This window comes from Ailuropoda melanoleuca, chromosome 1, assembly GCF_002007445.2.
Source record: "Ailuropoda melanoleuca isolate Jingjing chromosome 1, ASM200744v2, whole genome shotgun sequence".
NCBI lineage: Eukaryota > Metazoa > Chordata > Mammalia > Carnivora > Ursidae > Ailuropoda > Ailuropoda melanoleuca.
In genome coordinates, this window is record NC_048218.1 from 65,311,953 (window position 1) to 65,335,383 (window position 23,431).

Consider the following 23,431-nt stretch of genomic DNA (forward strand, 5'->3'; position numbering starts at 1 on the left):
ACCTGGCCGACCCAGCAGTGGGCATGTTAACCGCTGGAGGCACATGAGAAAGAGATCACTCAGGATCACCCACTAGACAACGCCCATCCCACCGACACATCAGGACTGTCATTTTGAGGGGAATAGGTCTGGGGTCTAGAACTAGCAGGGCGGAAGTGGCCCAATGGGGTGTATCCTGTCCGTGTCCCTCCCACCACTGCCTACTGTGAACCTGAGAGTGCAAGAAGCAGTTCCTAGGATTGCTCTGTATTTAGAGGCATTTTCAGGAGGTACTTGACCACATCTTGTTTTCATATAAGATGAACATTGCCAGGCAACAATATTTCCCCTCTTAACTTACATTAGAAAAGTCAGATTACAAAACATTTTAAAAAACCCCACAACAACAACCCAAAATATTGTAAGACAAGGATCCTCAATCGTTTACTGACTTCCTTAGATTTCCTGGTCACTTACATGAGTAATCCCTCTTGTCCTTCTGTGGCCAGGCTGAGGGGGGCTTGGTAAGCTTGAAGACTGGCAGGAAGAATGACTTTTTGGAAACCTCTTAATATAATCTATTTCTCCTGTGTAAGTGCATTATGAATGGCAGAAATAGATTTTAAACCTATCAAAGAAAGAACTGCAATCCATGACAAAACTGAAACTCTTCCATTATCCTACAACACCACGTTCAGGCCGACTTAATGTGAAAAGTCGCTAGACCCACTGGTCAGTATTTCAAATCCAGGCAAAGCACACACCAGTTTATTTTGAAATGCAACACAGATCAGTATTTTATGAATACGACTTATTACTACATTAACATTATCAGGTAAAAACAGCTTCCAAATGCATGCATAGAAAGTTAGGCATAGTCTTTGAACTCCTTATTTCTAAATATACAAAAAATACATTTAAATTATATAATTTTAGTGAATCAAAGACTTATAAAATTACAATTTTGGTTTTCACAACATAGAAAAAATACAAAAATGGACTATATATATGGTTGTATAATTTTTTACCCAAATTTCAAAGGAGCAGTATGTACTGGTTTTGATGTTTTATAATGTTTTATCTAGAAACTCAGAACTGAAAATAATTTGCAGGTTGTACCACATCAGTGCCGATCTTTCGTTATAAATGAATAATCCACATGAACCAGTAGAGAAGAGGGCACCATCTTCACATGCCTCTTTACCTCTACAACTTCTAAACCCTTTCTGTGGGAAGCTCGCTCCAGAGGAATGGATTTTATCTGGAAGGACAGTGCTTTGTTCCATGACTAACTCTCCACGGTGCCTTTGATAATGGTGAGTACGTGTTAAATGAGCGATCCCAACCTGAGCAAACAGAACACAGCAAGATGCAGATTAGCAGCTCGTGTCTACAAAGCACAACTGCGTACCTCAAAGATTTCTCTGCCGGAAGGTGGTCCCGGAAGGGGGGATCTGAAACACCCAACCAGGTGGGCGGTGGGGCAGATGATGCCTTTGACTATGTCCTGAAATGAAAACGGTAAGTCTGACAAAATACCCATTAAACACCGCCTTCCTCATTCACACTTTATAAGATGTGACAGTTGGTGGGGTTAGATGTTCTCAATTCATAAAAGAACACCATCACTTCAAAGGAGAAATTAATTCATGTCAGAGATTAAGCAACCAGTTACTGCGAGAGGTGAATGAAGGACATGGCCGTGTGCATGCCTTGCTTATCTGCCATGAGCATTTTAAATGTCGACAGACAAAAATACACACTGGGGTGGAGACCCTTTTTGAGGAGGGAGTTGCTTGCTGTGTTCTTTCTGCCAAAGTTCAATTTGATGCAACACCACTGTTTGCGACAGACTGTTCTTCATAAACAGTGACAAATTATAATAGAGAGGACTGAAGAAAACCCCCAATCCAGCGATCCTGGAAAACCTACATTTTCCATCGCATCTTCTATAACTATTCCAGAAACAACTGAAAAAAAATCTTACCCAAACTAAGTAATAAGACTCATATAACTCAAATTGTTTCTATTTTACAGTAGAAATATATTTTGGAAAAAGAAAAAACATGAAAAATAATCTTTCCTCTATATTTAGTGTGTGAAGTACAAGAACAGATTCTAATCTCAACACGCCCAAGGTAAGAGTGCTGACTTAAAGAAGCAGAATTTTAATGTTCAATGCAAAAATAATTTTATTACATATCTGCCTCCATTAAATTTTAGGCTCCGTACTTTCTTCTTATTTTCATCTTAATTATCAGGCTTCTCTGAAAATAACATTTAAAAATTAGTTTTCCATTATGACACTCTTCTGATATCAGCAAATATATTTTAAATAACTACTCAGTAAGCTAGGCTTTTAAAATTTTTAAGATCAACGATTTGAAAAAAAAAAAGGGGGGGGGAGAAAAGAATCCACAAAGAACATTCTGTGTTTAAAATTTAATGCACATCTGAACTTGGGCTTTACATTTTCATCAATCCTTTCTTGAAGAGTCTTAAATGCACAGTTGAGCAATTAAATGGTATAAAAACATGACGGTAATTAGACAAGGTCTACATGACCGAAGTATTTCTTGGCTGCTCCAACACACAGAGATGATACTGCTTTTAGCTCATGTCTGCCAAAGGGGAACACTTCGCTGCCTCTGGCCTTACAGCTTAGTGGAAATTACACAGGACCAAAATGAGGAAAAGTATCCGAACAGAAGAGTTGAATGAAATTTAAAAATAAAATAATAAGGGTGTAGAAACCTATTCCTGAATGTTCTACAGGTCTACATTTCTAAAGTAACACCTTCCATGTGCTTTCAATTACAGATTCTCTACCCCTTATGCGACTAGCCTGGCTTTGGGTCCATAAGTGAGAATAGCTATGGGTAAATACATTACTCAGAGGTGCTCGGAGAATGACACTGTGAAAGGTACGTGTCATTTACGAGCGATTGAGCTTTTCCTTTCTGAGAACTGTCACTGTGTTAAAATATGATTGAGGCTGAGCCCTAGATAAGATAGGTTCTCTATGACGTACACATACTTATTAAATTCAAGCATGTTTCTTAGTGGCAGGCAGTAAGGACCCAACTGAAAACAAACAAAAGGGTTCTAGTTGTTTTCAGATTACAGGTACGACCCCAAAGCTTCACAGACATATACATGGTATAATTCATTCAGTAGATAGGAGGGGAGAGGTCCCAGCCATAACTTCATAACATTCCAGAGAACAAAGTTTGCCGCTTCAAAAATACAGTTTCCAGCATGCAGTCAAGCACTTTGAAAAGGGAATGCGAAACACACTGCAGACTGGAACAGAACTCTACCGCAAGCCGGGCATTTGGCCGGTACAACTTCCTTACTCGGACTGTAACTCTCAAGCATTTAGTGTTACAGAGCTCTACTTATCAGATACGTGAAGGAAACAGGAGGATACACAACGCCACATCCCTTTCCAGCGCCATTATAAATATTGGGAACTTCTGGTTGAAAGAGCATGCTGAAATGGACTGGCCAGGATGCTTTATGTAATAGTTTTTGTTGTTGTTTTTGTTTTAAATAAAATCCCAGGCCTGTGTGACACTGGATTTTGGTTTTTATTTTTTCAATATTTTAAAAACAGTTCTTACTTATTTTCTATGAAACGTATTGGGAACTCAAAAAGTCTGCAGCATTTCTTGTCATTGAAAAGTTTGTTTTTTGGAGGCGCGCAGGAAGCAGGAGCTATTCAAATTTCTTGTGTTCTTCAGTATGAGAAAGGACCTTTCTTCTCTGGTGTATCATGTGGAAGTATAACTGGGGAAAAACTGAAAAAAAAAGAAAGAACTGGTTAAGGGGAAGGTCACTTAAAACTGCATGTTCTAGATAAAGCACGTGGACTTGGGGTCCTCTTTGACTCTACTTTCTCATCCCGCAACCAAGGAAGGGAACGCGGTGGGCTTGGGTCAGGGGAGGAAAAATACACAGAGACTTACCTTTCCCTGGCTTAGCTGAAAGGGAAGGGCGGTCCGGACCGAAGTGACACACAGTACCATCGCTAGCACTACCCATCGAGACGCCACAGAGCCGAAAAATAACCCTCTACCCTCTCTCATAGTATCTTCACATTTAGTCTCTGATTTTACAAGTAGGTGAATTCTAGTGACGGACTTATTATTCCTGTTTACAGAGGAGGAATTCAAGCCCCAGGGAGGGCAGGTGACTTGCCTGGGGTTTCACAGCAAATTCCTGACCAGGACCAGGCTCTGCGCTCCTGACACTCAGTCTAGTCCCTTCTGTCACCTGAGAGGATCTCCCAAAAGTACTTCTCGAGAAAGGTCGTTCTTTGGGAAGACTGAGGAGGGGAAGAGAGCCATGACATTTTACCTGAACGTGAAGAAGCCAAGTCTGGATGTAGAAAGTCCTTATGAAAAGCAAGCATTAGAGATTCTGTTCTTGGTCATTTCTTTTTTTTTCCTTTAAATATTTTACTTATTTATTTTAGAGAGAGAAAGAGCAAGCGTGGGCGCAAGCAAGCGGGGGCGGGGAGGGGTAGAGGGAGAGAGAATCTGAAGCAGACTCTACGCTCAGCACGGAGCCCAAAAGTACCACTCCATCTCACCACCCTGAGATCATGACCTGAGCCGAAGTCAAGAGTTGGACACTTAACTGACTGAGCCACCCAGGGGCCCCTGTTCTTGGTCATTTCATAGGTTACTTTAAAAAGTTCTGGTTCTCAAAGAAATTGGGTGGTTCCACCTCCTTAGGAGTATTTGGAAGCTGGGGGGAGGGGAGTAGATTAGAAGGAGGGAGGTTACTGGCATTTAGCACACGAGGCAGGAATGCCAAAATCTGCAACATGTGACAGTCCCCCACAACTAAGAACTGTTCTACCCCAAATGCCTAGAGGATTCCTGCTGGGAAATGCCAGCTGAAGCTACCTGGCCTTCACAAGGTTACTGTGAACTGGGGGCTCAATACGCATGTAAAAAACTCCAGTGAGATGGTCTTAAATGTATACTATCCTTCTTTCTCTTCCCTTCCCTTCTCAACAGCTCCAATCTTCATTTTGTAGAAAGTAACCTGTATTTCCCGGGAGGTAATTTCTACTATTCCCCTGACAGTTTCTTCCTTTTTTTAAAAAACCCAAACCCACGACCCTCAGGATCAAGACCTGAGCCGAAATCAAGAGACAGACGCCTAATTGACTGAACCACCCAGGCGCCCCAACAGTTTCTTCCTTTTTAAATGGGTTCCAAGTTGGCCACATTTCCACTGATCCTCCCAAAGTACTCCAAGACATCAGTGGGTGTGTGCACACAGATCTGATAAACTGCAGAGAAGGCTGCGACGCTGAGCAGGGCTGCCATCCACTCCACTCGCTATTTGTAGGCAAGAAGTTATTCAGAGAAAAGACCCAGCTTGTGCATATAATTCAACAGGGGAGAGAACTATTCTGGTACGAAAGCCAGAAAATTTGACAAGCTCTATAATCTAAAAACTGGAAGTAAAGATATAATTAAACCATAAGGAATGCTAATTGCAATCATTTAAAAATGTGGGGCCAGTCATATTTCTATAGATATACTTTACTAAAGGGAAAATTTGTGGTCAAGTACACTAAGGACTTTTCCACTGGGTTGCAGGGGTGGCTAAAGCTTCCCTGCTAGTTCAGAGGGTCTGAGGAAGGATGACCTAGAACCATTCATCAGACCTTGGGTGGCAGTTAAGCAAGATGGTGGAGTATCCTCATCCCCACAGGCAAGGGCCTGCTGGCTATCAGGAGGGCCAGAGGTCAGGAATGGAGGGCAGATATGGCCCTTTCAATTCTTTACAACTTCCGAGGTTTCTCAGTGCCCAAGCAAAGGAATGTGTGCGGGGGAGGCCAGGAGAATGGGGGCACTTGGGCCGGAGGTTCTCTGCAGTTCTAGGAATGACTTCTTAGTGATCAGAACTTGGATGACACTGTCTCCATCTGAATTACGCACATGTTTAGACTGGACCCAACTGTAATGGCTGAAACAATTCCAGATGCATGGCTACTCTTTTTTTTTTTTTTTAAGATTTTATTTATTTATTTGACAGAAAAAGACAGTGAGAGAGGGAACACAAGCAAGGGAGTGTGAGAGGGAGAAGCAGGCTTCCTGCTGAGCAGGGAGCCCGATGTGGGGCTCGATCCCAGGACCCTGGGATCATGACCTGAGCCTAAGGCAGATGCTTAACGGCTGAGCCACCCAGGTGCCCCATTGCTACTCTTTTTAACCATAGACGACAGTGAAGAAAAACCCCAAGACAATCTCAATCTGACAATAGGCTATTCTGAATTCGACCTTCTGCTCTCCCAGTCCAGGACACATGGAATGGAGATGGTCACTGTGCACTTGAGTGTTGTGATGAGGGTAGGGGTTCCTCTAGGGAGACAAAAACTTGGAGGCTGACAGCAAATGGAAATGCTCTGCCTGGGGCAAGTTTTTTCTTGGTCTCTCTAAAAATCTGAGGTGTGGTTATGGTTACTGACAACCTGGACAGCACCCAGCTTCTCAGTGTCCTCACCCTACACCACTGTTTCTCATTTCTCAGATTTTTTTTTTTTTAATCCCCACTCCTATTGGGTGGTAAAAGCCAACTTTACCAACCTGGGGGACAGGAACTGTAGACAGGACTTAGACATCTACCGAGTCCCAGAGAGACTCTACGTACTACAGCTGCAGCAAAGCAGGAAAGCAGCACCCTGCAGGGATTCCAAAGCACCCCGATATGACAAAACTCCTAGGGCCATGGCTCACGGGCCACAATTTGGGCCACATGTACAACAAAGCAACAAGTAGTCAGGACCCTAAAGAAAGGGTGTTACTTTGCATAATACATGTGTATCACCAACTTCCCATTCAAGAAGATTAAAAGAAACTGAAGCTGTAGAAAGAAAACCAAACTTGGTAAAGAAGACTGATTTGTCAACAGCAACCCCTCTTAACTCTGCATTTTCTTCTTATAAATACAAAGTTTTGGCAAGTTGGAAATGTGCTGCTGGCTGGAATGAACTGTACAAACTGGTCTCAATATTAACAACCTGAACAACTAAAAACATGCAGGGCAACTGGCTCAGGTCAAAGGCATAATGAGCACCAGCAGACACAAGTGATTTGTAGCAGAAGATATGGCCTGGGCCGCCATCTTGAGCCTGGGTGCGGGGTCAGGCATTGGGAGAAAATCTGTTATTTGAAATCAACCCTTTTTCTTGGTCTATAGCAGTTAAACTACCCTAAGAAAGAAATAACACAGACTTTAACCAAGCCAAGTTCTTACCAAAAGGAGGCTGGGAACCAAAGAAGGGGAAGGAACCAAGGTAAAGAAAGCCAACTCTGGTTGAGAGCCCCACCTGCACTTAGTGTTTTCTCTTCTCCCTCCTCTCTCCATCTGAAGGCCCAGAAGGAAAATCCTACAGAATGGGCTTTGTTTTCCTTCAGGAATCATATCACTAGGGAGGGCTGCTGTGCTTGACTAGGCCCCTTAACTAGATCAAGGGGCCAGGAGGCAGAGGCAAAAGACTGGGCACTGGTTGGCCACCAGAGAACAAAAAAACCAGGAGGTACAGAGAGACTGAGCCTGTCCTGGAGAGCTGCTCCTGGAATGAAGACCCTCCTTCCTCGGCAGACTAAGGTCTTAGAGCAACTCTTAGGTAGGGGCCCCCAGATTTCTTTCAATGTGGCAGCATCCTGCTATTGGTTTGATTTCATTACACCCTCCCTGCTCCTTTTCCAGTTATCCAATCTGGCATCTGTCTCTTATTCATTCAAACCTTATGCTGATTTTATTTTATTTTATTAAAGATATTATTTAGGGGGGGCAGTGCTCAAACAGAGGGAGGGGCTGAGGGAGAGGGAGAAACAGGCTCCCCGCTGAGCAGGAAGCCTGATGCGGGACTCAATCCCAGGACTCTGGGAACATGACCTGAGCTGAAGTCAGACACTTAACCAACTGAGCCACCCAGACACCCCCTTATGCTGATTTTTAAATAAATCCTGTGGTGTCCACTGGGATAATATATGTTAATATACGTTACTCTGGGTGTGGCAAAACTCCAATTGTTGCTTTAGAGACTGGAAAAATGAAACTCTAATGGAACAAAACTAAAGAGATGAACTGTAAGCTAATTTTTATTACATTTTTAGATTCTTCCCTATTTATGACTTCTTTGAAAATCAACTGCCTTTTTCAATTTGAAGAGAAAAGGCCTTTGGCCACCATGGTTCCAGCACCAAAGAGGAGGGAGGACTCGATAATTAATAAAGAGTGGAAAATGAATCATTAAGCAGAACTGCTATCCAAGAATTTCTCTGAGATAAACGCTCACATGAAATCTGGATGTAGTTTTTTTTCTCACAACGCATGAAATGCAATTTTCCATAGAGGGACACAAACATGTCGCTTACGATTGTTAGGATGATTCATTCAGTTCACATTGTGGGCTGAAGAAAAATCCAACCTTCCTGTCTGAATTTAACCTGAGGTTTAGGGAAGAATATAGAATCTTATAGACCAAAATAAGATTCACAGTCACAATGGCTACAGAAATAGGTAAATGAGAAGAAACCTTAAACTTCATATATTCTCAGTTAAAAACAAAATCCTTTTGGATATGTGAAAATCAATCACAGGATTTTAAGTGAATATCAGAATTCAAGAAAAGGACAAAACAACTCTTCCTCAGCAAACAGGACTCACTTCGCAGAAGCCTCAAACATGGCCACTTCTCCTTGTTACCGAGTATGGGGGATAGGCACTTTTGCTCATCTGTATTGAAACCTTTAGCAGTACTATTAATATAACTGGAAACTGTTCTGAAGAGAACATTATGTCCTGTTCAGATGATTTTAGTGCCTATTTCCAAACAAGAAAATAAGGTATATAGAAAAAAAAATTAATCTATTTTTATTTTGCTATTTGTTTCTGGTTAGCTGCTGATTCCTTAAAAATGAAGTGTCTATTTTGATACAATGAAAATGCAAAAATCTCTTTACAATGTTTTCCAAATACCATAAAAAGCAGTTTCTAAAGACAGAAAAAGTCAAGGTAAGGTCTTTCATGGCCTTTTCCGTTTTGCACTCAGTACATTGCCCCAATAGGTAGTTCACCTTTCCTGATATTCAGTTTCCAACCCACACACTGAGAAGGGCTGCATTTTGGCAGCTGTATTGAGAAGGGTTCATCTTTGTTCAGCTATTACTAGAGAAAATTCCCTCCGACAGTCAGCATTCAATAAAAACCAAAGCGTTCCTAATAAATTAGATTTACATTTACTTGGATATGGTATAAAAACATCCAAAGGCATTTGACTCTAATTATTGTAGAGCCAATTTTAAAAACATATATAAATATATGCGTAATTGTTTACTTACTTGGAATGTAGGAGATCATTATCAGAATTAGGAATGCATAATAGTCAAAGGAGAAGTTGTATTTGTTAGGTAGACTGATGGAGTACAGGCCAGCCTGTCGGACAAAGGGCAAAGCGGCATATATTGTGAGCAGTTCTCCTGACACTCCCATTGGGTACAGCACAATGAAAAGTGTGTACCTAAAACAAAACAAAATATTCATGACTGAGGCTCAAAGCCAGCGTTAGTAGAAAGATACATTCCCACCCCTCTAATCAGTACTGGTCTTTCAGGAAGCTGTTATTTCTACATTCTCCTGTTTACCCACTGTTTCTTTTCTTTTCTCTTTTCTTTTCTTCTTTTCTCTTCTTCCTCCCTCCCTCCCTCCCTTCTCTCTCTCTCTCTCTCTCTTTCTTTCTTTTAAAAGTAGGTTCCATGTCCAACGCAGGGCTTGAACTCATGACCCTGAGATCAAGAGTCGCATGCTCTACTGACTGAGCCAGCCAGACGCCCTGCTCTGTTTACCCATTGTTTAAATTCAGGTTTTACATGCCAGTTTTTGAAAAGAGCCCATAGCAGGTATGTCTCTGAATGTTCTAAAATAAAATAAATGTGTTTCGTCAGCCTCAAAATTTGGTCCAACTAAATAAACAACATTCAATACAATTCCCTAAAATAATAAAGATGATGTCAATCATTGGTAAAGTTGGGGCACCGAGTCCTGATTTAATAGAAGGGTCCTGCCCTGTGGCAGGGGTGGGAGTGGAGCTAGGGGCTTTGCAGGGAGCTGGTGGGGGCGGTGCTGGAGCACGTGCCTAGGAATCCCTACAAAGCACACCACGTCGGTCTGGGCACTGGAAAGAACAGCACATCCAGTGTGCTTCAACAGCTACCATTAGTCAAATGTCTATGCACAGCACCGTGAAAAATGAAATCTATGCCAACTTTAAAGACCTTAAAAAATTCACAATAGCTTTGGTCACTGTGTAATTTTTCAATAGAAAACCCCTACAATGACTATTACATAGTAGAATCCGCACCTTTTTTTTTTTTTTTACTTCAAAAAGGAGTTCTCTGTTTCAAAAAGAATTCAGAGAGAAGTTCATCCTATGGAACTAACTGGAAATCATTCTGAGGTGTAAGTATTGCTAAAGAAACCAGCAGCTCAAATTTTAAAGAGGCTCTGGCTGTTTGTGGCTGACAAGCAAGCAAACTTCCAGGTGCAGAAGTTGTGCCAAGAAATCAGTGACAAAGAATGGAAGCCGTGTTTCCAGTATTCCCCGAGGCCAACTTCAGCTATGCTAAAGAGGATGGTGGAATGGGAAGATTCTTCCATAGGCCCTGGACAACCACGGGCGGAAGAGTCATTCTCCACTGTTAAGATCAGGGCTTGGCCAGCAAACTCTCCCTGTAACAAGAGCAGACAGCTCCCGCAATGCCTCCCCAGGTTGGTGAGTTAGTAACTGCCATCTCTTCCCATTCTTCCCTTTTCCTAAGAAAACTACATACTGGGGCGGGGGGTGGGAAAGAAAGGAGTCTGCATACTTGAAATGCTGGAAACAATTGGTTTATATCTCTGATTTAATCATCAAACTCAAAAGTTGTCTGGGAACTACCATTTTCCTTCTAGGAAATGAGGCATTGGGCCCCAAGAACAATTTTGATCCTTTTGCTTTGTCACTCTCCCCACAGTCCTCTCCAATTCAGAAAACTGCTCACAACCATCTCATGAATTAGCTCAGATAAACAGAAGAACTGTCAGCCTTTACCCAATTCATAATATTACTGGCAAAAATTATCAAAGCAAAATCAAATTGCTAACAAGATAAAACAGCATGTAACATTGGTTATTAATTAAAAATTAAGAGTCATAGCTTGGCAAAATTGAGACTAGGAGAATTGGACTTAGTTCAAAAAACATAATGGCAGGAGCTCATCAGTAAAACTTGATATGAACAAAAAAGAGATGTTACATCAAATCTCTATTGAAAAATTTAAATGAAAATAACTGATCCAATAAAAATAACTTAAGTGTATCAAACTTAAACCAGTGTTTCTATTAATCAAAGTTAAGTAGCATCCCTTATCCCGATCATCAATCCCAACTACTGTCTCATACAATTAAAAAAAAAACAAAACTGAAATATAGTTGATATCATACAACTTTATTTTTAGGAGCTTGGAGGCAATATTTAGCAATAAAGGACAAATACAGTGATGGGTCATTTCAAAAGTTAATCTTCATCCCATGTACTTTACCTGGCCCATTTGATGAGGTAAGGTAGATGGTTTAACAGACTGAAAGTGTAAAAGGAGTAACGGATAATTTCTGTGATTGTCCAGGCAATAACAAACAGGAGGACACTGTCTTCACTCTGCACCTGAAGGAAAAGGAAAACAAAAGCAAAGCAAACACATAAAACATTTTAACAAAGAAGCACTCCCAGTGTGCAGCGCCAGCCCCCTGCTCCCTTGTAGAGCTGGGCGGTTGAGCAAGTGGACACAGCCCCGGTCTGATCATCAGTGGCCACAGAACAGGAAGAGCTCTGCCACATCCAGAACACGTGCCTATGAGAGCAACTGTGTAGAGCCAAGTGAATGGGGGCAAGTGAGAAGAACTCAGCTTACTGATGAGTAAGAGAAGCAGAAACAGGAATTCCATGAGCTATAGGCCACAGGAAAAAACGAACACAGATGAGTGAGTTTTGTCTGTGGGCCTCCTGTGGAGAATGTGGACTGATGTTAGTGGGAGCCAAGACTAGTTAGATAAGAGGCAGAAGGGCACATCGGTGGAAAGCCTGGGGTCTGTCCATTAATAAGAATTTTAATTTGATTTGCACGACAACTAAGAGTCTGAGGAAATTTCAAAGAAGAGGAATGTCATGATTGAGACACAGCTGAAGACAAGGCTCATTCACTGGGTAGGACAAATTCAAGTGAGGAAAGAAGAGTAGAGACCACCTGAAAGGCTGGGCTCATTTATTCTCTCCCACTGGTGACTTTTTCCCCCAGATGAAGCCTGGTTTAACTTAAAAATTATAAAAGCTTCCATGCTGACCACAGGAGGTGGCTACAGCCAGAAGGGCTCTGGAATTTCCAACTCTCTCTGAATCACTTTCATGCTGAAAATGCAATGAACTTTAAAACAGCCCCCCACCCCAGGTGGTTTTTGGGGGCTGTTCTCACTAGATGCCTTGGACCGCAAATCTCAGGTGGAAACGTACTTCTGCCGCCCTGGCATTTGCTTTCAGTACCTCCACCAGCCCCCCAGCCAGGTTTATAATGATCCTGGATCCAGGCTTGAAGACCAGTAATAAGAAACTACCCTGCACCCAATTCACTCACGTTTCCTTGTATTCGAAACAGACAGAGAGCTGGATGTGACTAAGAAATTCCACTGAGTGAACGCAGCAGATTTTGACAAGATGGATCTTCTCTGTCTCATCCTAACGCCTAATACAACAAAGGTACAGTATTCTAACTTTAACTTTTCTTCTTTGCATTTGCAATGTGAATAGCTTTTAGCACTTATATTCTTCCTCAGAAAGTGTACATGGAGCGATCCACCTACACAATAAAATAACTAGTCATTTACATACCTATTAACTAAATTGCTCTGACAAAGAATTTCATAAATGCATAGTTACTAACCCCTAAAATAATAAGAATTTTACATTGTCAAGAGCAAGAGTACTTTTTGTTTTCCTGGTGCTCTTACATTAGCCAAAGTGAAACCTAAACACCTCTGAAGCTTTTATGTTTCATTTTTCAGTCTGTCCCCAAATCCTTGCTTAAAACCTATCTATACTAAAACACAATTTTCAGAGCACATTTTGCTTTTTGATGTATTTTGTAATCCTCTTCATCCTTGAGGTTTATTTTACAGCTATGGGACGAAGCCTTGCTTAAAGATCTCTGGGTTGCAGCAGAAAGTTCTTTCAATATTTTGCATTCTAATCATCTTGAAAGCAGGGAATGTGTTTTATTCATCTTCTGATTCCCAAAAGCACTTTGTGCTTTTCACAAGTAGGAGCTCAATAAATGTTTGTGGAGCAAACAAATTCAATTCTCATCAGGTCACCCCAAGACTAAGTTCCTGCTTTTGATACCTAATTTTTGTTTCTGTGTAGTCTTCAGTGGCCTTCAGAAAGACAAGTAAAAAGTAAACAAACCCCCCTCAAACCCTGCACTTTGATCCAGCCGAATCTGACTCATTCCCCGCCCCACCAAAAGAACTATAACAAGCTCAGACTCAGGCTGAATTTGTGAAAGCAGCTGCTCCCGGAGCCCAGCTGGGAAGACCATGTTATAATTTTAAAAAGACAGAATGGGAGAAATGGCCATTTTATAAAAATGATATCTTCAGACCAATAGGAAATACAGCACTGTTATTAAGAAGGGACTTAGGTCGGGGCACCTGGGTGGCTCAGTCAGTTAAGCGTCCAACTCTTGATTTCTCAAGTCTTGTTCTCAGAGTCATGAGCTCAAGCCCCACACTGGATTCCACGCTGGGCGTGGAGCCTACTACAATAAGAAACAACAGCAAAAACAAGGTACTTGGGTAAATGTTGGAGATCAAGCTTATCTGATTTGAAGACAATTATCCAATGACACAAAACAGGGGTAGAATGTAATGAGCTGAAGCTAGAAAGATGAATGAGACTCAAACAAGTATTTGTACACCTGTGTTCACAGGAGTGTTACTCACAACAGCCTAAAGGTGGAAACAGCCCAAATGCCCATCAACAGTTGAATCCATAAATAAATGTGGTATATACATGCAATGTATATTAGTCTTATAAAGTAAGGGAATTCTGACACATGCTACAACATGGATGAACGCTGAACACAATTTGCTAAGTGAAATAAGTCAGTCACAAAAGCACAAATACTATACGATCTTGTTCATATGGTACCCAGAGTAGTCAAATTCTGGGAGACAGAAAGTAGAAGCAGAAGGCTGCCAGGGGCTAGGGGTGGGAGGAAATAGGGAATAATGCTTAGTGGGTACAGAGTTTTGGTTTGGGAAGATGAAAAACGTTCTGGAGACGGATGGTGGTGATGATTACACAATCACAGCAATGTACTTACTGCACCTGAACCATACACTTAAACATGGTTAAAATGGTTAAATTTTGCTATCTGCGGTTTACCACAACAAAAAAACCCCAGTAAGATAAAATTTAACCAGGTTAACCGTAAACTATCCATGATTCAGCAATAACAAAACGACTCCAGTACCGAATGGGGAAGACCTAGCTTATGGAATCCAAGAGACAGGTTGTTGGTGAACTGCAAGCTTCATGCATGCCCACAGGGTGCAGGCGGTTCCTCAGATGACAGACCCACCAGGCAACCAGGCAACCAGGCAGCCAAGCAGCCAAGCAGTATTTGGCCACATTAACAGTCTCATCCCAATGATTCATTACAAATGGATTAGATCCCACCCAGAGATCGAAGCAGGTTATAAGAACCCCTGAACTAGCAAGCTTACTTTGGAAAGGAGAGGGTTAACTACATGAAAACACGTAAATGAATGTTGTGTGCAAGAGGCATACACAAGACTAATGGCAGACCTAACAGGGGTAAAACACCTGGTTCAAAATAAGAGCTGTGTAACAAACCAGATGACTAATAAAATAGGCCACCACCTAAAGTTGCGTGCTCCCAGACCCTGGACACAGCTAAACTGAGCCTGCTCAGGAGAAAGTGCTGTGAGGGGTGAGAAAGTGCTGTGAGAAAGTGCTGCTCAGGAGAAAGTGCTGTGTGTGTGTGTGCAGCAGGGGTGGAAAGCTGCCCTGGACAGTGGCCGCCGAGGGCTTCCAGCTGCTGTTCTTTGGTGAGGGGTGTGCGAATAACCTGTACATGGGAAAGGCATGAAACTGTGGCTAATACTAACTTCCTTGCATAAGTGGAAATTTTTTTAGTTGGAAAAAAAATGGGTAGAGACTTTAAATAGTACCTCTTAAAATTAATCTGCCTTTATCAAAGGTGAGAGAAGAGAGAATAACTTTAAGACCTCCCTTCGTTATTGACTGCTGAGGGTACACCAGGGCATAGTTCCCTGGCTCTTTACTCCCTGACCTTAAGGTCTTCAGGGCTGCCAGGACCCTCTCAGTTGGCTTGCTCAGCCTCTGGCAGTCTGCACACAAAGACATGTGCGGAGTCTGTGCCCCTTCACTTGAATCATACCTTCTATTTTCTTTTAATTTCTTTCTTTCTTTCTTTCTTTCTTTCTTTCTTTCTTTCTTTCTTTCTTTCTTTCTTTCTCTCTCTCTCTCTCTCTCTTTCTTTCTTTTTTGAAAGCAGGAGTTGGGAACATTTTTCTCACAACTGGGGAGCCCCCTTTCTATCAAGGGCCAGTGACTCAGAGAAAAAAGATCAATGAGGCAAAAAAAAAACCAAAAAAAAACCCCAAAAAAACCCACCTCAAACAACAACAACAACAACAAACAAACCAGCCAGTTTAGCTTTGGAAGGGTTTTTGGAGGGGCTAAGGCCTAGGATTATAAAAAGTTCAACCCAGGGGCACCCAGGGGCTCAGCTGGTTAAGAGCTTGGGTAAGGTCAAGATCTGGGTCCTGGGATTTAGCGCCCCCCCCCTTGAGCCCCCACATGGGGCTTCCTGCTCAGCGGGAAGCCTGCTTCTCCCTCTCCCTCTGCCCACCCCCCGCCATGGGCAAGTGCTCTCTCTCTCTCTCAAATGGATAAATAAAATCTTTAAAAAAAAAAAAAAAGTTCAACCCAGCGCCTTTTTGAATTAGGAACCAGAAACACAGAATTTTGTTAATTATCAAGAAAAAGAGGTTTAATATGCCTGCACAAAGATGTGCCGGCTAACGGTGACACAGCATTACCCAGAAGAGCCGAAAAGTAAAAACCGCTCAAATGTCCATCAACTGTAAATGGATAAACAAAACGTGACATAATCCATACAATGCAATACTATTTGGTCACACTTAAAGGAAAGAAATACTGATACATGCTACAATATAGATGAACTTCAAAAACACGACGCTAACTGAAAGACACCAACTGCAAACGATTTCATTTATATGAAATGTCCAGAAAAGGCAAATCTAGAGACAGAAAGATTATTGGTTGCCAGAGGCTGGGACTGGGAACGAACTTTTAAAAGGCATGAGGATCATAGTGAGGGGGCAGAAATTCTCTAGAACTAGTAACACAACTTGGTAAATCTACTAAAAAGCATTGAATTGTACCTAAAATGGTGAACTTGATGGTATGTAAATTATACCTCCATAAAGGTTTTTTTAATTTTTATTTTTATTTATTTATTTATTTTTAAAGATTTTATTTATTTATTTGACAGAGATAGAGACAGCCAGCGAGACAGGGAACACAAGCAGGGGGAGTGGGAGAGGAAGAAGCAGGCTCCTAGCGGAGAAGCCCAATGTGGGGCTCGATCCCAGAATGCCAGGATCACACCCTGAGCCGAAGGCAAATGCTTAACGACTGTGCCACCCAGGCATCCCCATAAAGGTTTTTTTAAAAAGAATATGTTTATTTAAAAAATTTTTTTTTAAAGTAATCTCTTTTTTTTAAAGTAATCTCTACGCCCAACAGGCTTGAAGTCATGACCGCTTTTGACTACCAACTGAGCCAGCCAGGCACCCTGATGTTTACCTTAAATTACATTATTGCCTTTTAAGAGAAAAGGGGTATTAGGGTAAAAGGGGTAAAAGGAGGGTAAAAGGGTAAAAGGGGGGGGAGGGAGATAAAGGAGGATTATCAAGGTTTACAAAAGAAAAGAGAGGGACAAAGGGTTGGTTGCCAAAAATGTCCTGAGGCCATGTTTCAAAGGTGCAACTTCACAATCATGGCACAAATCGGGGAGTGGGCGTGGGGCAGCTCTGCCCGCCAGGAAACCTTCCTCTGCCTGGTGCAGTCAGCAAGTTGCATACTGGACCCTCCACGCTGCAGAAGCCAGGTTTCCATCCCTGGCTCTACAGCGAGGGAGGAGGCGCTGGGTGTGGGCGGCTTGTGTAATTTAGCCAAGGGAGTTTACACAGAAATTCAAGCTGGAGAAACAAATGGGTGCAAGAGAAAAACCTTTACACACAAATAGCATCATATGTTTGACTTTAAAAGGCTCAGGGAGTATCAGTACATGAAAAGCTGTCATTTTTATTACATTCAAAGAAAAACAGATGGTGCCACAAAGAAAATCACTATTGTAGAACCCCTATTCTTCTTAGCATTTTGTAACCCACTGCTTGCCACTCTGCTTATTTCAAAGAAATACCCTTATCATTCTTTCCTCTTCTAAATACCCCCTTCATTTGTGAAGAGAGGAGATTTTGGTAAAATCTAAGAGGCGAGGAGTAGAGTCTGTTCTTGGCAGAACTCTGAAGAGTATGTTTGTCTTAAGTCTGCTCAGGCTGCCGTAATAAAATACCACAGACTGGCGGCTTAAACAACAGAAATGTGTTTTCTCACAGTTCTAGAGGCTGGAAGTCCAAGATCAAGGCGCCAGCATGTTGGGTTTCTGGTGAGGGGTCTCTTCCTGGTTTGCAGCTAGTGCCTTATCACCACGGTGTTCTCATGGGGCAGGATGGGAGGGGAGAGCTCTCTGGGGTCTCTTCTTCTAGGGGGACCAATCTCCTCCTGAGGACCCCACCCTCATGACCTCATCTAAACCTAAGTACCTCCCACAGGGCCTACCTCCAAATACCACAACACTGGGGGTTAGAGCTTCCACACACAAATTTGGGGGGATCACAATTCAGCCCACAGCAATGTTCCCAACCAGATGTTGGCAAACTTTTTCTGTAAAAGACTAAATAACAAATATTTTAGGCTTTGCTGTCACATGTCGACTTTATCATGTATTCATCTTTGTTGTTTTTTACACCCTTTAGAAACATAAAAACCATCACAAATTACGGGCTAGATTTGACCCACAGGCCAACCCCTGTTCTAGGTTCACTTGACTGCCCCCTCCCAACTTTCCTTTCCTATGACCTGTTTATCTCTACAAATGTCATTCTTCAGCCTTCCTTTGACAGACTGTGTGTGTGTGTCAGGGGAGGGGGTCAATATATTTATAACCAATGGACACTATGAAAAAAGGAAGTACACATAAGCATGTTTTTCGTGTTATATCATCTTAGAATCTCAGTAATCTCTTTTTTTTTGTCTGTGGTAAAATACACATAACATAAAATTTACTACTTTAACCATTTTGGAGTATATAATTTAGCGGCATTAAGTACATTGAGCATGTTGTACGACCACCACCACTATCCATCTCAAGAACTTTTCATCATCCGGGGTGCCTGGGTGGCACAGCGGTTAAGCGTCTGCCTTTGGCTCAGGGCGTGATCCCGGCGTTATGGGATCGAGCCCCACATCAGGCTCCTCTGCTATGAGCCTGCTTTTTCCTCTCCCACTCCCCCTGCTTGTGTTCCCTCTCTCGCTGGCTGTCTCTATCTCTGTCGAATAAATAAATAAAATCTTAAAAAAAAAAAAAAACAAACTTTCATCATCCCAAACAGTGTACCCACTAAGTAATAACCCCATTCTGTCCCTCTAGTCCCTGGTAACCACTAGTGTACTTCCTGTCTTTAAGAATTTGCTTATTCTAGGTACCTCATTTAAGGGGAATCATACAATATGTGTCCTCCTTTGTCTGGCTTATTTAACATAATACCTTCAAGGTTCATCCATGTTGTAGTATGTTCCAGAATTTCTTTTATTTATTTTTTAATCTTTTTTTGGAGAGAGAGACAGAATGAGCGAGCACAGGGCGGGGAGGGGCAGAGGGAGAGTGAGAATCTTAAGCAGGCACCACGCCCAGCACAGAGGCCAACACAGGGCTCCATCTCACAACCCTGAGATCATGACTGAGTTAAAATCAAGAGTTGGATGTTTAACCAAGCCACCCAGGTGCCCCATAAAATTTCTTCCCTTTTAAAAGCTGAATAATATTCCGTTGTTTGTGTACATTATATTTTACTTGTTCAATTATTTATGGACATTTGGGCTGTTTCCACTTTTTGGCTATTGTGAATAATGTTGCTATGAACATGGGTGTACATCACGGTACCGTTTTTTGTTCTTTTGGGCATGTATCTAGGAGTGCAATTGCTGGGTCATATGGTAATTCTATATTTAACTTTTTGAGGAATTGCTAAACTTTCCATAGTGGCTACACCATTTTACACTCCCAGCAAGGGTTCCAGTTCTTCCCATCTTCATCAATACTGGTCATTTTCTTTCTTTCTTTTTTCTTTTCTTTCTTTCTTTTCTCTTTTTTTTTTTTACGATTGCAGCTATCCTAGTGAGTACGAAGTGGCATCTCACTGTGCCTTTGAAACACAGTCCCTAATAGTTATTGATGTTGAGTATTTTTTCACGTGTTTACTGGGTCATTTGTATATCTGTATATCTTCTCTTGAGTAATGTCTAGTCAAGTCCTTGGACTATTTTTAATTTTTTTTTTTTTTGGAATAATTCTTTTTTTTTTTTTTAAAGAATTTATTTATTTGAGAGAGAGCATGAGCGGGGCTGAGGGAAAGGACAAGCAGACTCCCTAAGCAGGGAGGTTGATGCAGCGCTCGATCCTAGGACCTTGAGATCATGGCCTGAGCCTAAGGCAGATGCTTAACCAGCTGAGCCACCCAGGTGCCCGTGAATAATCCCTTTTTAATAATTTTGGTGACAACAGCAGTAAAAATAATAATTATACTCAATAGTTACTGAACTCTTACTGTATACCAAGCATATTTTTACATATATTACCTCATTAAATCCCCATTTTACAGATGAGGCAAGTGAGGCTTACAGAAATTGAACCCAATTAACTCTGAACAGTACACACACACACACACACACACACACACACACACACCCCTACTGTTATGCGGAGAACACCTCTCTTATGAAACCAAGAAAACTTCAAAGGAACCCATATACAGGAGCCAAGAATAGGTAAGTGTGACAATCTCCTAGTATTACAAAAGCTATTAAGTTTTCCAAAAAATGTGGCCCACCTCTGAAGAGGAGACACTGAAGGAACTAAGTGGAATAGGCTCACTGAAAAGGACGGAGTAAAGTATGAAAAATTCCAGATCACTGCTGTCCAGATATCTTGAATATATCCATGAAATGAACTTAGTCACGAATCAGCTGACTTGAGATAGAAACCAACATAAGGGGGCGCCTGGGTGGCACAGTGGTTAAGCATCTGCCTTCGGCTCAGGGCGTGATCCCAGCGTTGTGGGATCGAGCCCCACATCAGGCTCTTCTGCTATGAGCCTGCTTCTTCCTCTCCCACTCCCCCTGCTTGTGTTCCCCTCTCTCACTGGCTGTCTCTATCTCTGTCAAATAAATAAATAAAATCTTTAAAAAAAAAAAAAAGAAACCAACATAAGAACTTGAAACCAACCCTAATGAACTCCCTACAATTAGTGTGAATCTTCTTCCCTGAGCCTTGCTTTGCTAATGATCTTCACTGCTTTTTTGTTTTAGCCCTGTTTCACTTCCTGGGTTTAACTTATTGCCAAGGCCCCTAAAATCTATCTCAAACGCTTGTTTCCTTTTCTATCTCTGCTCTGCAGGAATCAGACTATAAAATATGATTTGAATGGAACTCATAAAAACAAAGATAAAAAAGAAAATGAGAAAAAAGAAAGAATGGAATACCTTGCGGGACAAGCCTCTGGTTTCCAGAGAAGTGATCACCCCAATCATTTCAAATTTGTTTCTGGATAGGCATTAAGGTTCACCTAAGTGTCTCTTTCCCTTCCCCTCACAGAGGAGTCAGCATGGGGGCTGAAAGCTCAAGATGGTGAGGGGTAGGGAGCCATGTGGACATGAAGACCAGTGGGCCTGGAGTCCAAGGGAATGGACAGAAGAAGGAAGGCTGGGGGGCTGCAGACAGATGAATTAGAGGCTGGGCAACCAGGGATAGGGAGGTGAGGGAGAGACAAGAGGTGATGGTAGAAAAGATGACCAGTGTGGTTGGGAAATCAGTTACATGGAGTGAGTGAGTAAACTGAGCAAAGAAATCAATATGCTAAAAAAAAAAAAAATGGGCTTCTTACTGTTGGAGAGGTATTCACAAACATGGAAGGAGGATGCCAGAAAGAACACTAAGGTGCTGAATTATAACTGGAGGAATCCGCATGAACTCATAATTAAACACACATACAGACATGCACACAGAGCTATGTACTTTTAGATGTACATGTGTATGAGTATCTATATATGTATAGTATTTGAGAGAGAGAGAGAGAGTGTGTGTGTGTGTATCTCCTAGCTTTCTCCACTGAGAGGACCTAGAAGCATTAACACCCCAGTAGCATGAAGCACCCCAGCTACCCAGATCTTGGCTCCTAAACACCATCTCCCACTAAAAGGAACCAGAGCTCCTTGGCAAAATGGCTGATTTCCAGGGCTGGGACTGGGGAAGTTCAAGATAAGTCTGGAAATCTTTTTTTTGGTCACAAAGTAGGGAGATGCTCAATGAATGAGGGAGACAAAAGGACAAGGAGAAAGGGTTCCGACTGGCCAAACCACAGGCAATTTTAGCATCAAAGTAAATAACAGATTACAATCCACTGAATTGCATAGGAACTAATGAGTCCAAACTGGTACAAATGAAATAAATAAATGAGAGAAAAGGAAAGCTATTGCTTACAGTAGGAAGCCACCTAATATGTGCAAAAGAGGTAACAGAAGTAGAGGATCGTCATCTGGTAACCACCACAGAGGTGGCTGACACAGGTGGGAGTCATTCCCACAAAATACTAACCAGTCGAAAGGGGAAGATGGTGACTTGAAGGTGGGAAAAGTTGGCAGACACCAACAGGAGCAGGTGATTGGGGTCAACATCACTGGGGTAGTATGGGTAGTCATGGCACTGCCACCTCATGTGATGCCCTGAGAACAGCATGGGACCGTTTCTGTAGTATTCTACATGACTCAAATCGGTTATGGGGGAACACTGGATGGATGTGGGTTGAGGGTCACCCTACAGAAATTAAGGCCTGTACTCTTTAAAACTGTCAAGGACATTAGAGACAGAGCAAGACTAACAAGCTCTCCCAGACTGACGTCTTAAGAGACTGACAACTAAATGGAGTATGTGTGTGGCAAGAATACCATGGCAACACGTTTCTCCTTTCCCTGAGTATCCTAGCGCTTAGCACAATACCTGGAGCACAGAAATACTTAGTAAATGTTTGCCATTCCAGAATGGAACGAAAAGAGTGTTTGGGCAGCTAGTGAAATCTGAATGGGGCCTGTAGAGAAGGCAGCAGTGTTGTGTCAGTGCTGGCTTCCTGACTGGGAGGACATAGGAAGTCATCGCTTCCAGGGCAGGTGATGGAAGGGAATGTCTGTAACATGAACTTGAGTATTTAGGGGTGACAGGACAGCAAGTACAGCTTGCTTTCGAGGTTCAGAAAAGGATGGATGATAATGGGTATATAAATACAGAAGAGAAAGTGATGGAACAAACGCAGTAAAATGCCCATAGGTGGGGAATCTGAGTGAAGGAAATCTGAGAGTTTTTGTACTTTTCTGGAGGCATAATTAGGAGCAAATATAACTATCATTTAGTTTCTGGGATATACTGTTTCTGATATAAAGCCTCTGAATCTGCTAGAAGAGGCAGGCTATATAACCACAAAAAAATAAGAACATTTACAACAAAGCATATACATAAGAGCACACTGAGAAATGGGAACTTGTGAAGAAATAATAGATTTAATGCTGCCTCTCAACTGATATTATCTTAGATGGTAAATACCCTGAGGGCAGGTCCATAAACTTGCTTTGAAGAGGCATTAGCTTTAATTAAAAGGCAAAATCTAATTTTTTTAAAGATTTATTTGAGAGAGAGAAAGAGAGTGCGAGGGCATGTGCACACGGTTGAGAGGGGAAGGGGGAGAGGGAGAGAGAGAATCTCCAGCAGACCCTGCACTGAGCACAGAGCCTGACTTGACGCTTGAGCTCACGACCCTGAGATCATGACCTGAGCTGAAACCAAGAGTCGGACACTTAACTGACAGAGCCATCCAGGCGCCCCCAAAACCCAATTTTTAATAAATGCTTTAGATTAGGATAATAATGATG

The 23,431-nt window shown here is 42.0% G+C and overlaps 1 protein-coding gene across 1 annotated transcript in view; it reads right to left on the reverse strand.

Moving 5' to 3' along the window:
- Positions 1-712: 712 nt before the first annotated feature.
- The window catches only part of HACD2 (3-hydroxyacyl-CoA dehydratase 2), a 113,547-nt gene continuing 90,828 nt past the window's right edge, over positions 713-23,431 (reverse strand). Inside the window, exons 5-7 of the mRNA XM_034659589.1 lie at positions 11,589-11,710; positions 9,351-9,529; positions 713-3,779 (exon numbers count right to left, since the gene is read on the reverse strand). Coding sequence (XP_034515480.1) covers positions 3,697-3,779; positions 9,351-9,529; positions 11,589-11,710 — 384 coding nt within the window. The 3' untranslated portion in view covers positions 713-3,696. The remainder of the gene's footprint in view (positions 3,780-9,350; positions 9,530-11,588; positions 11,711-23,431) is intronic.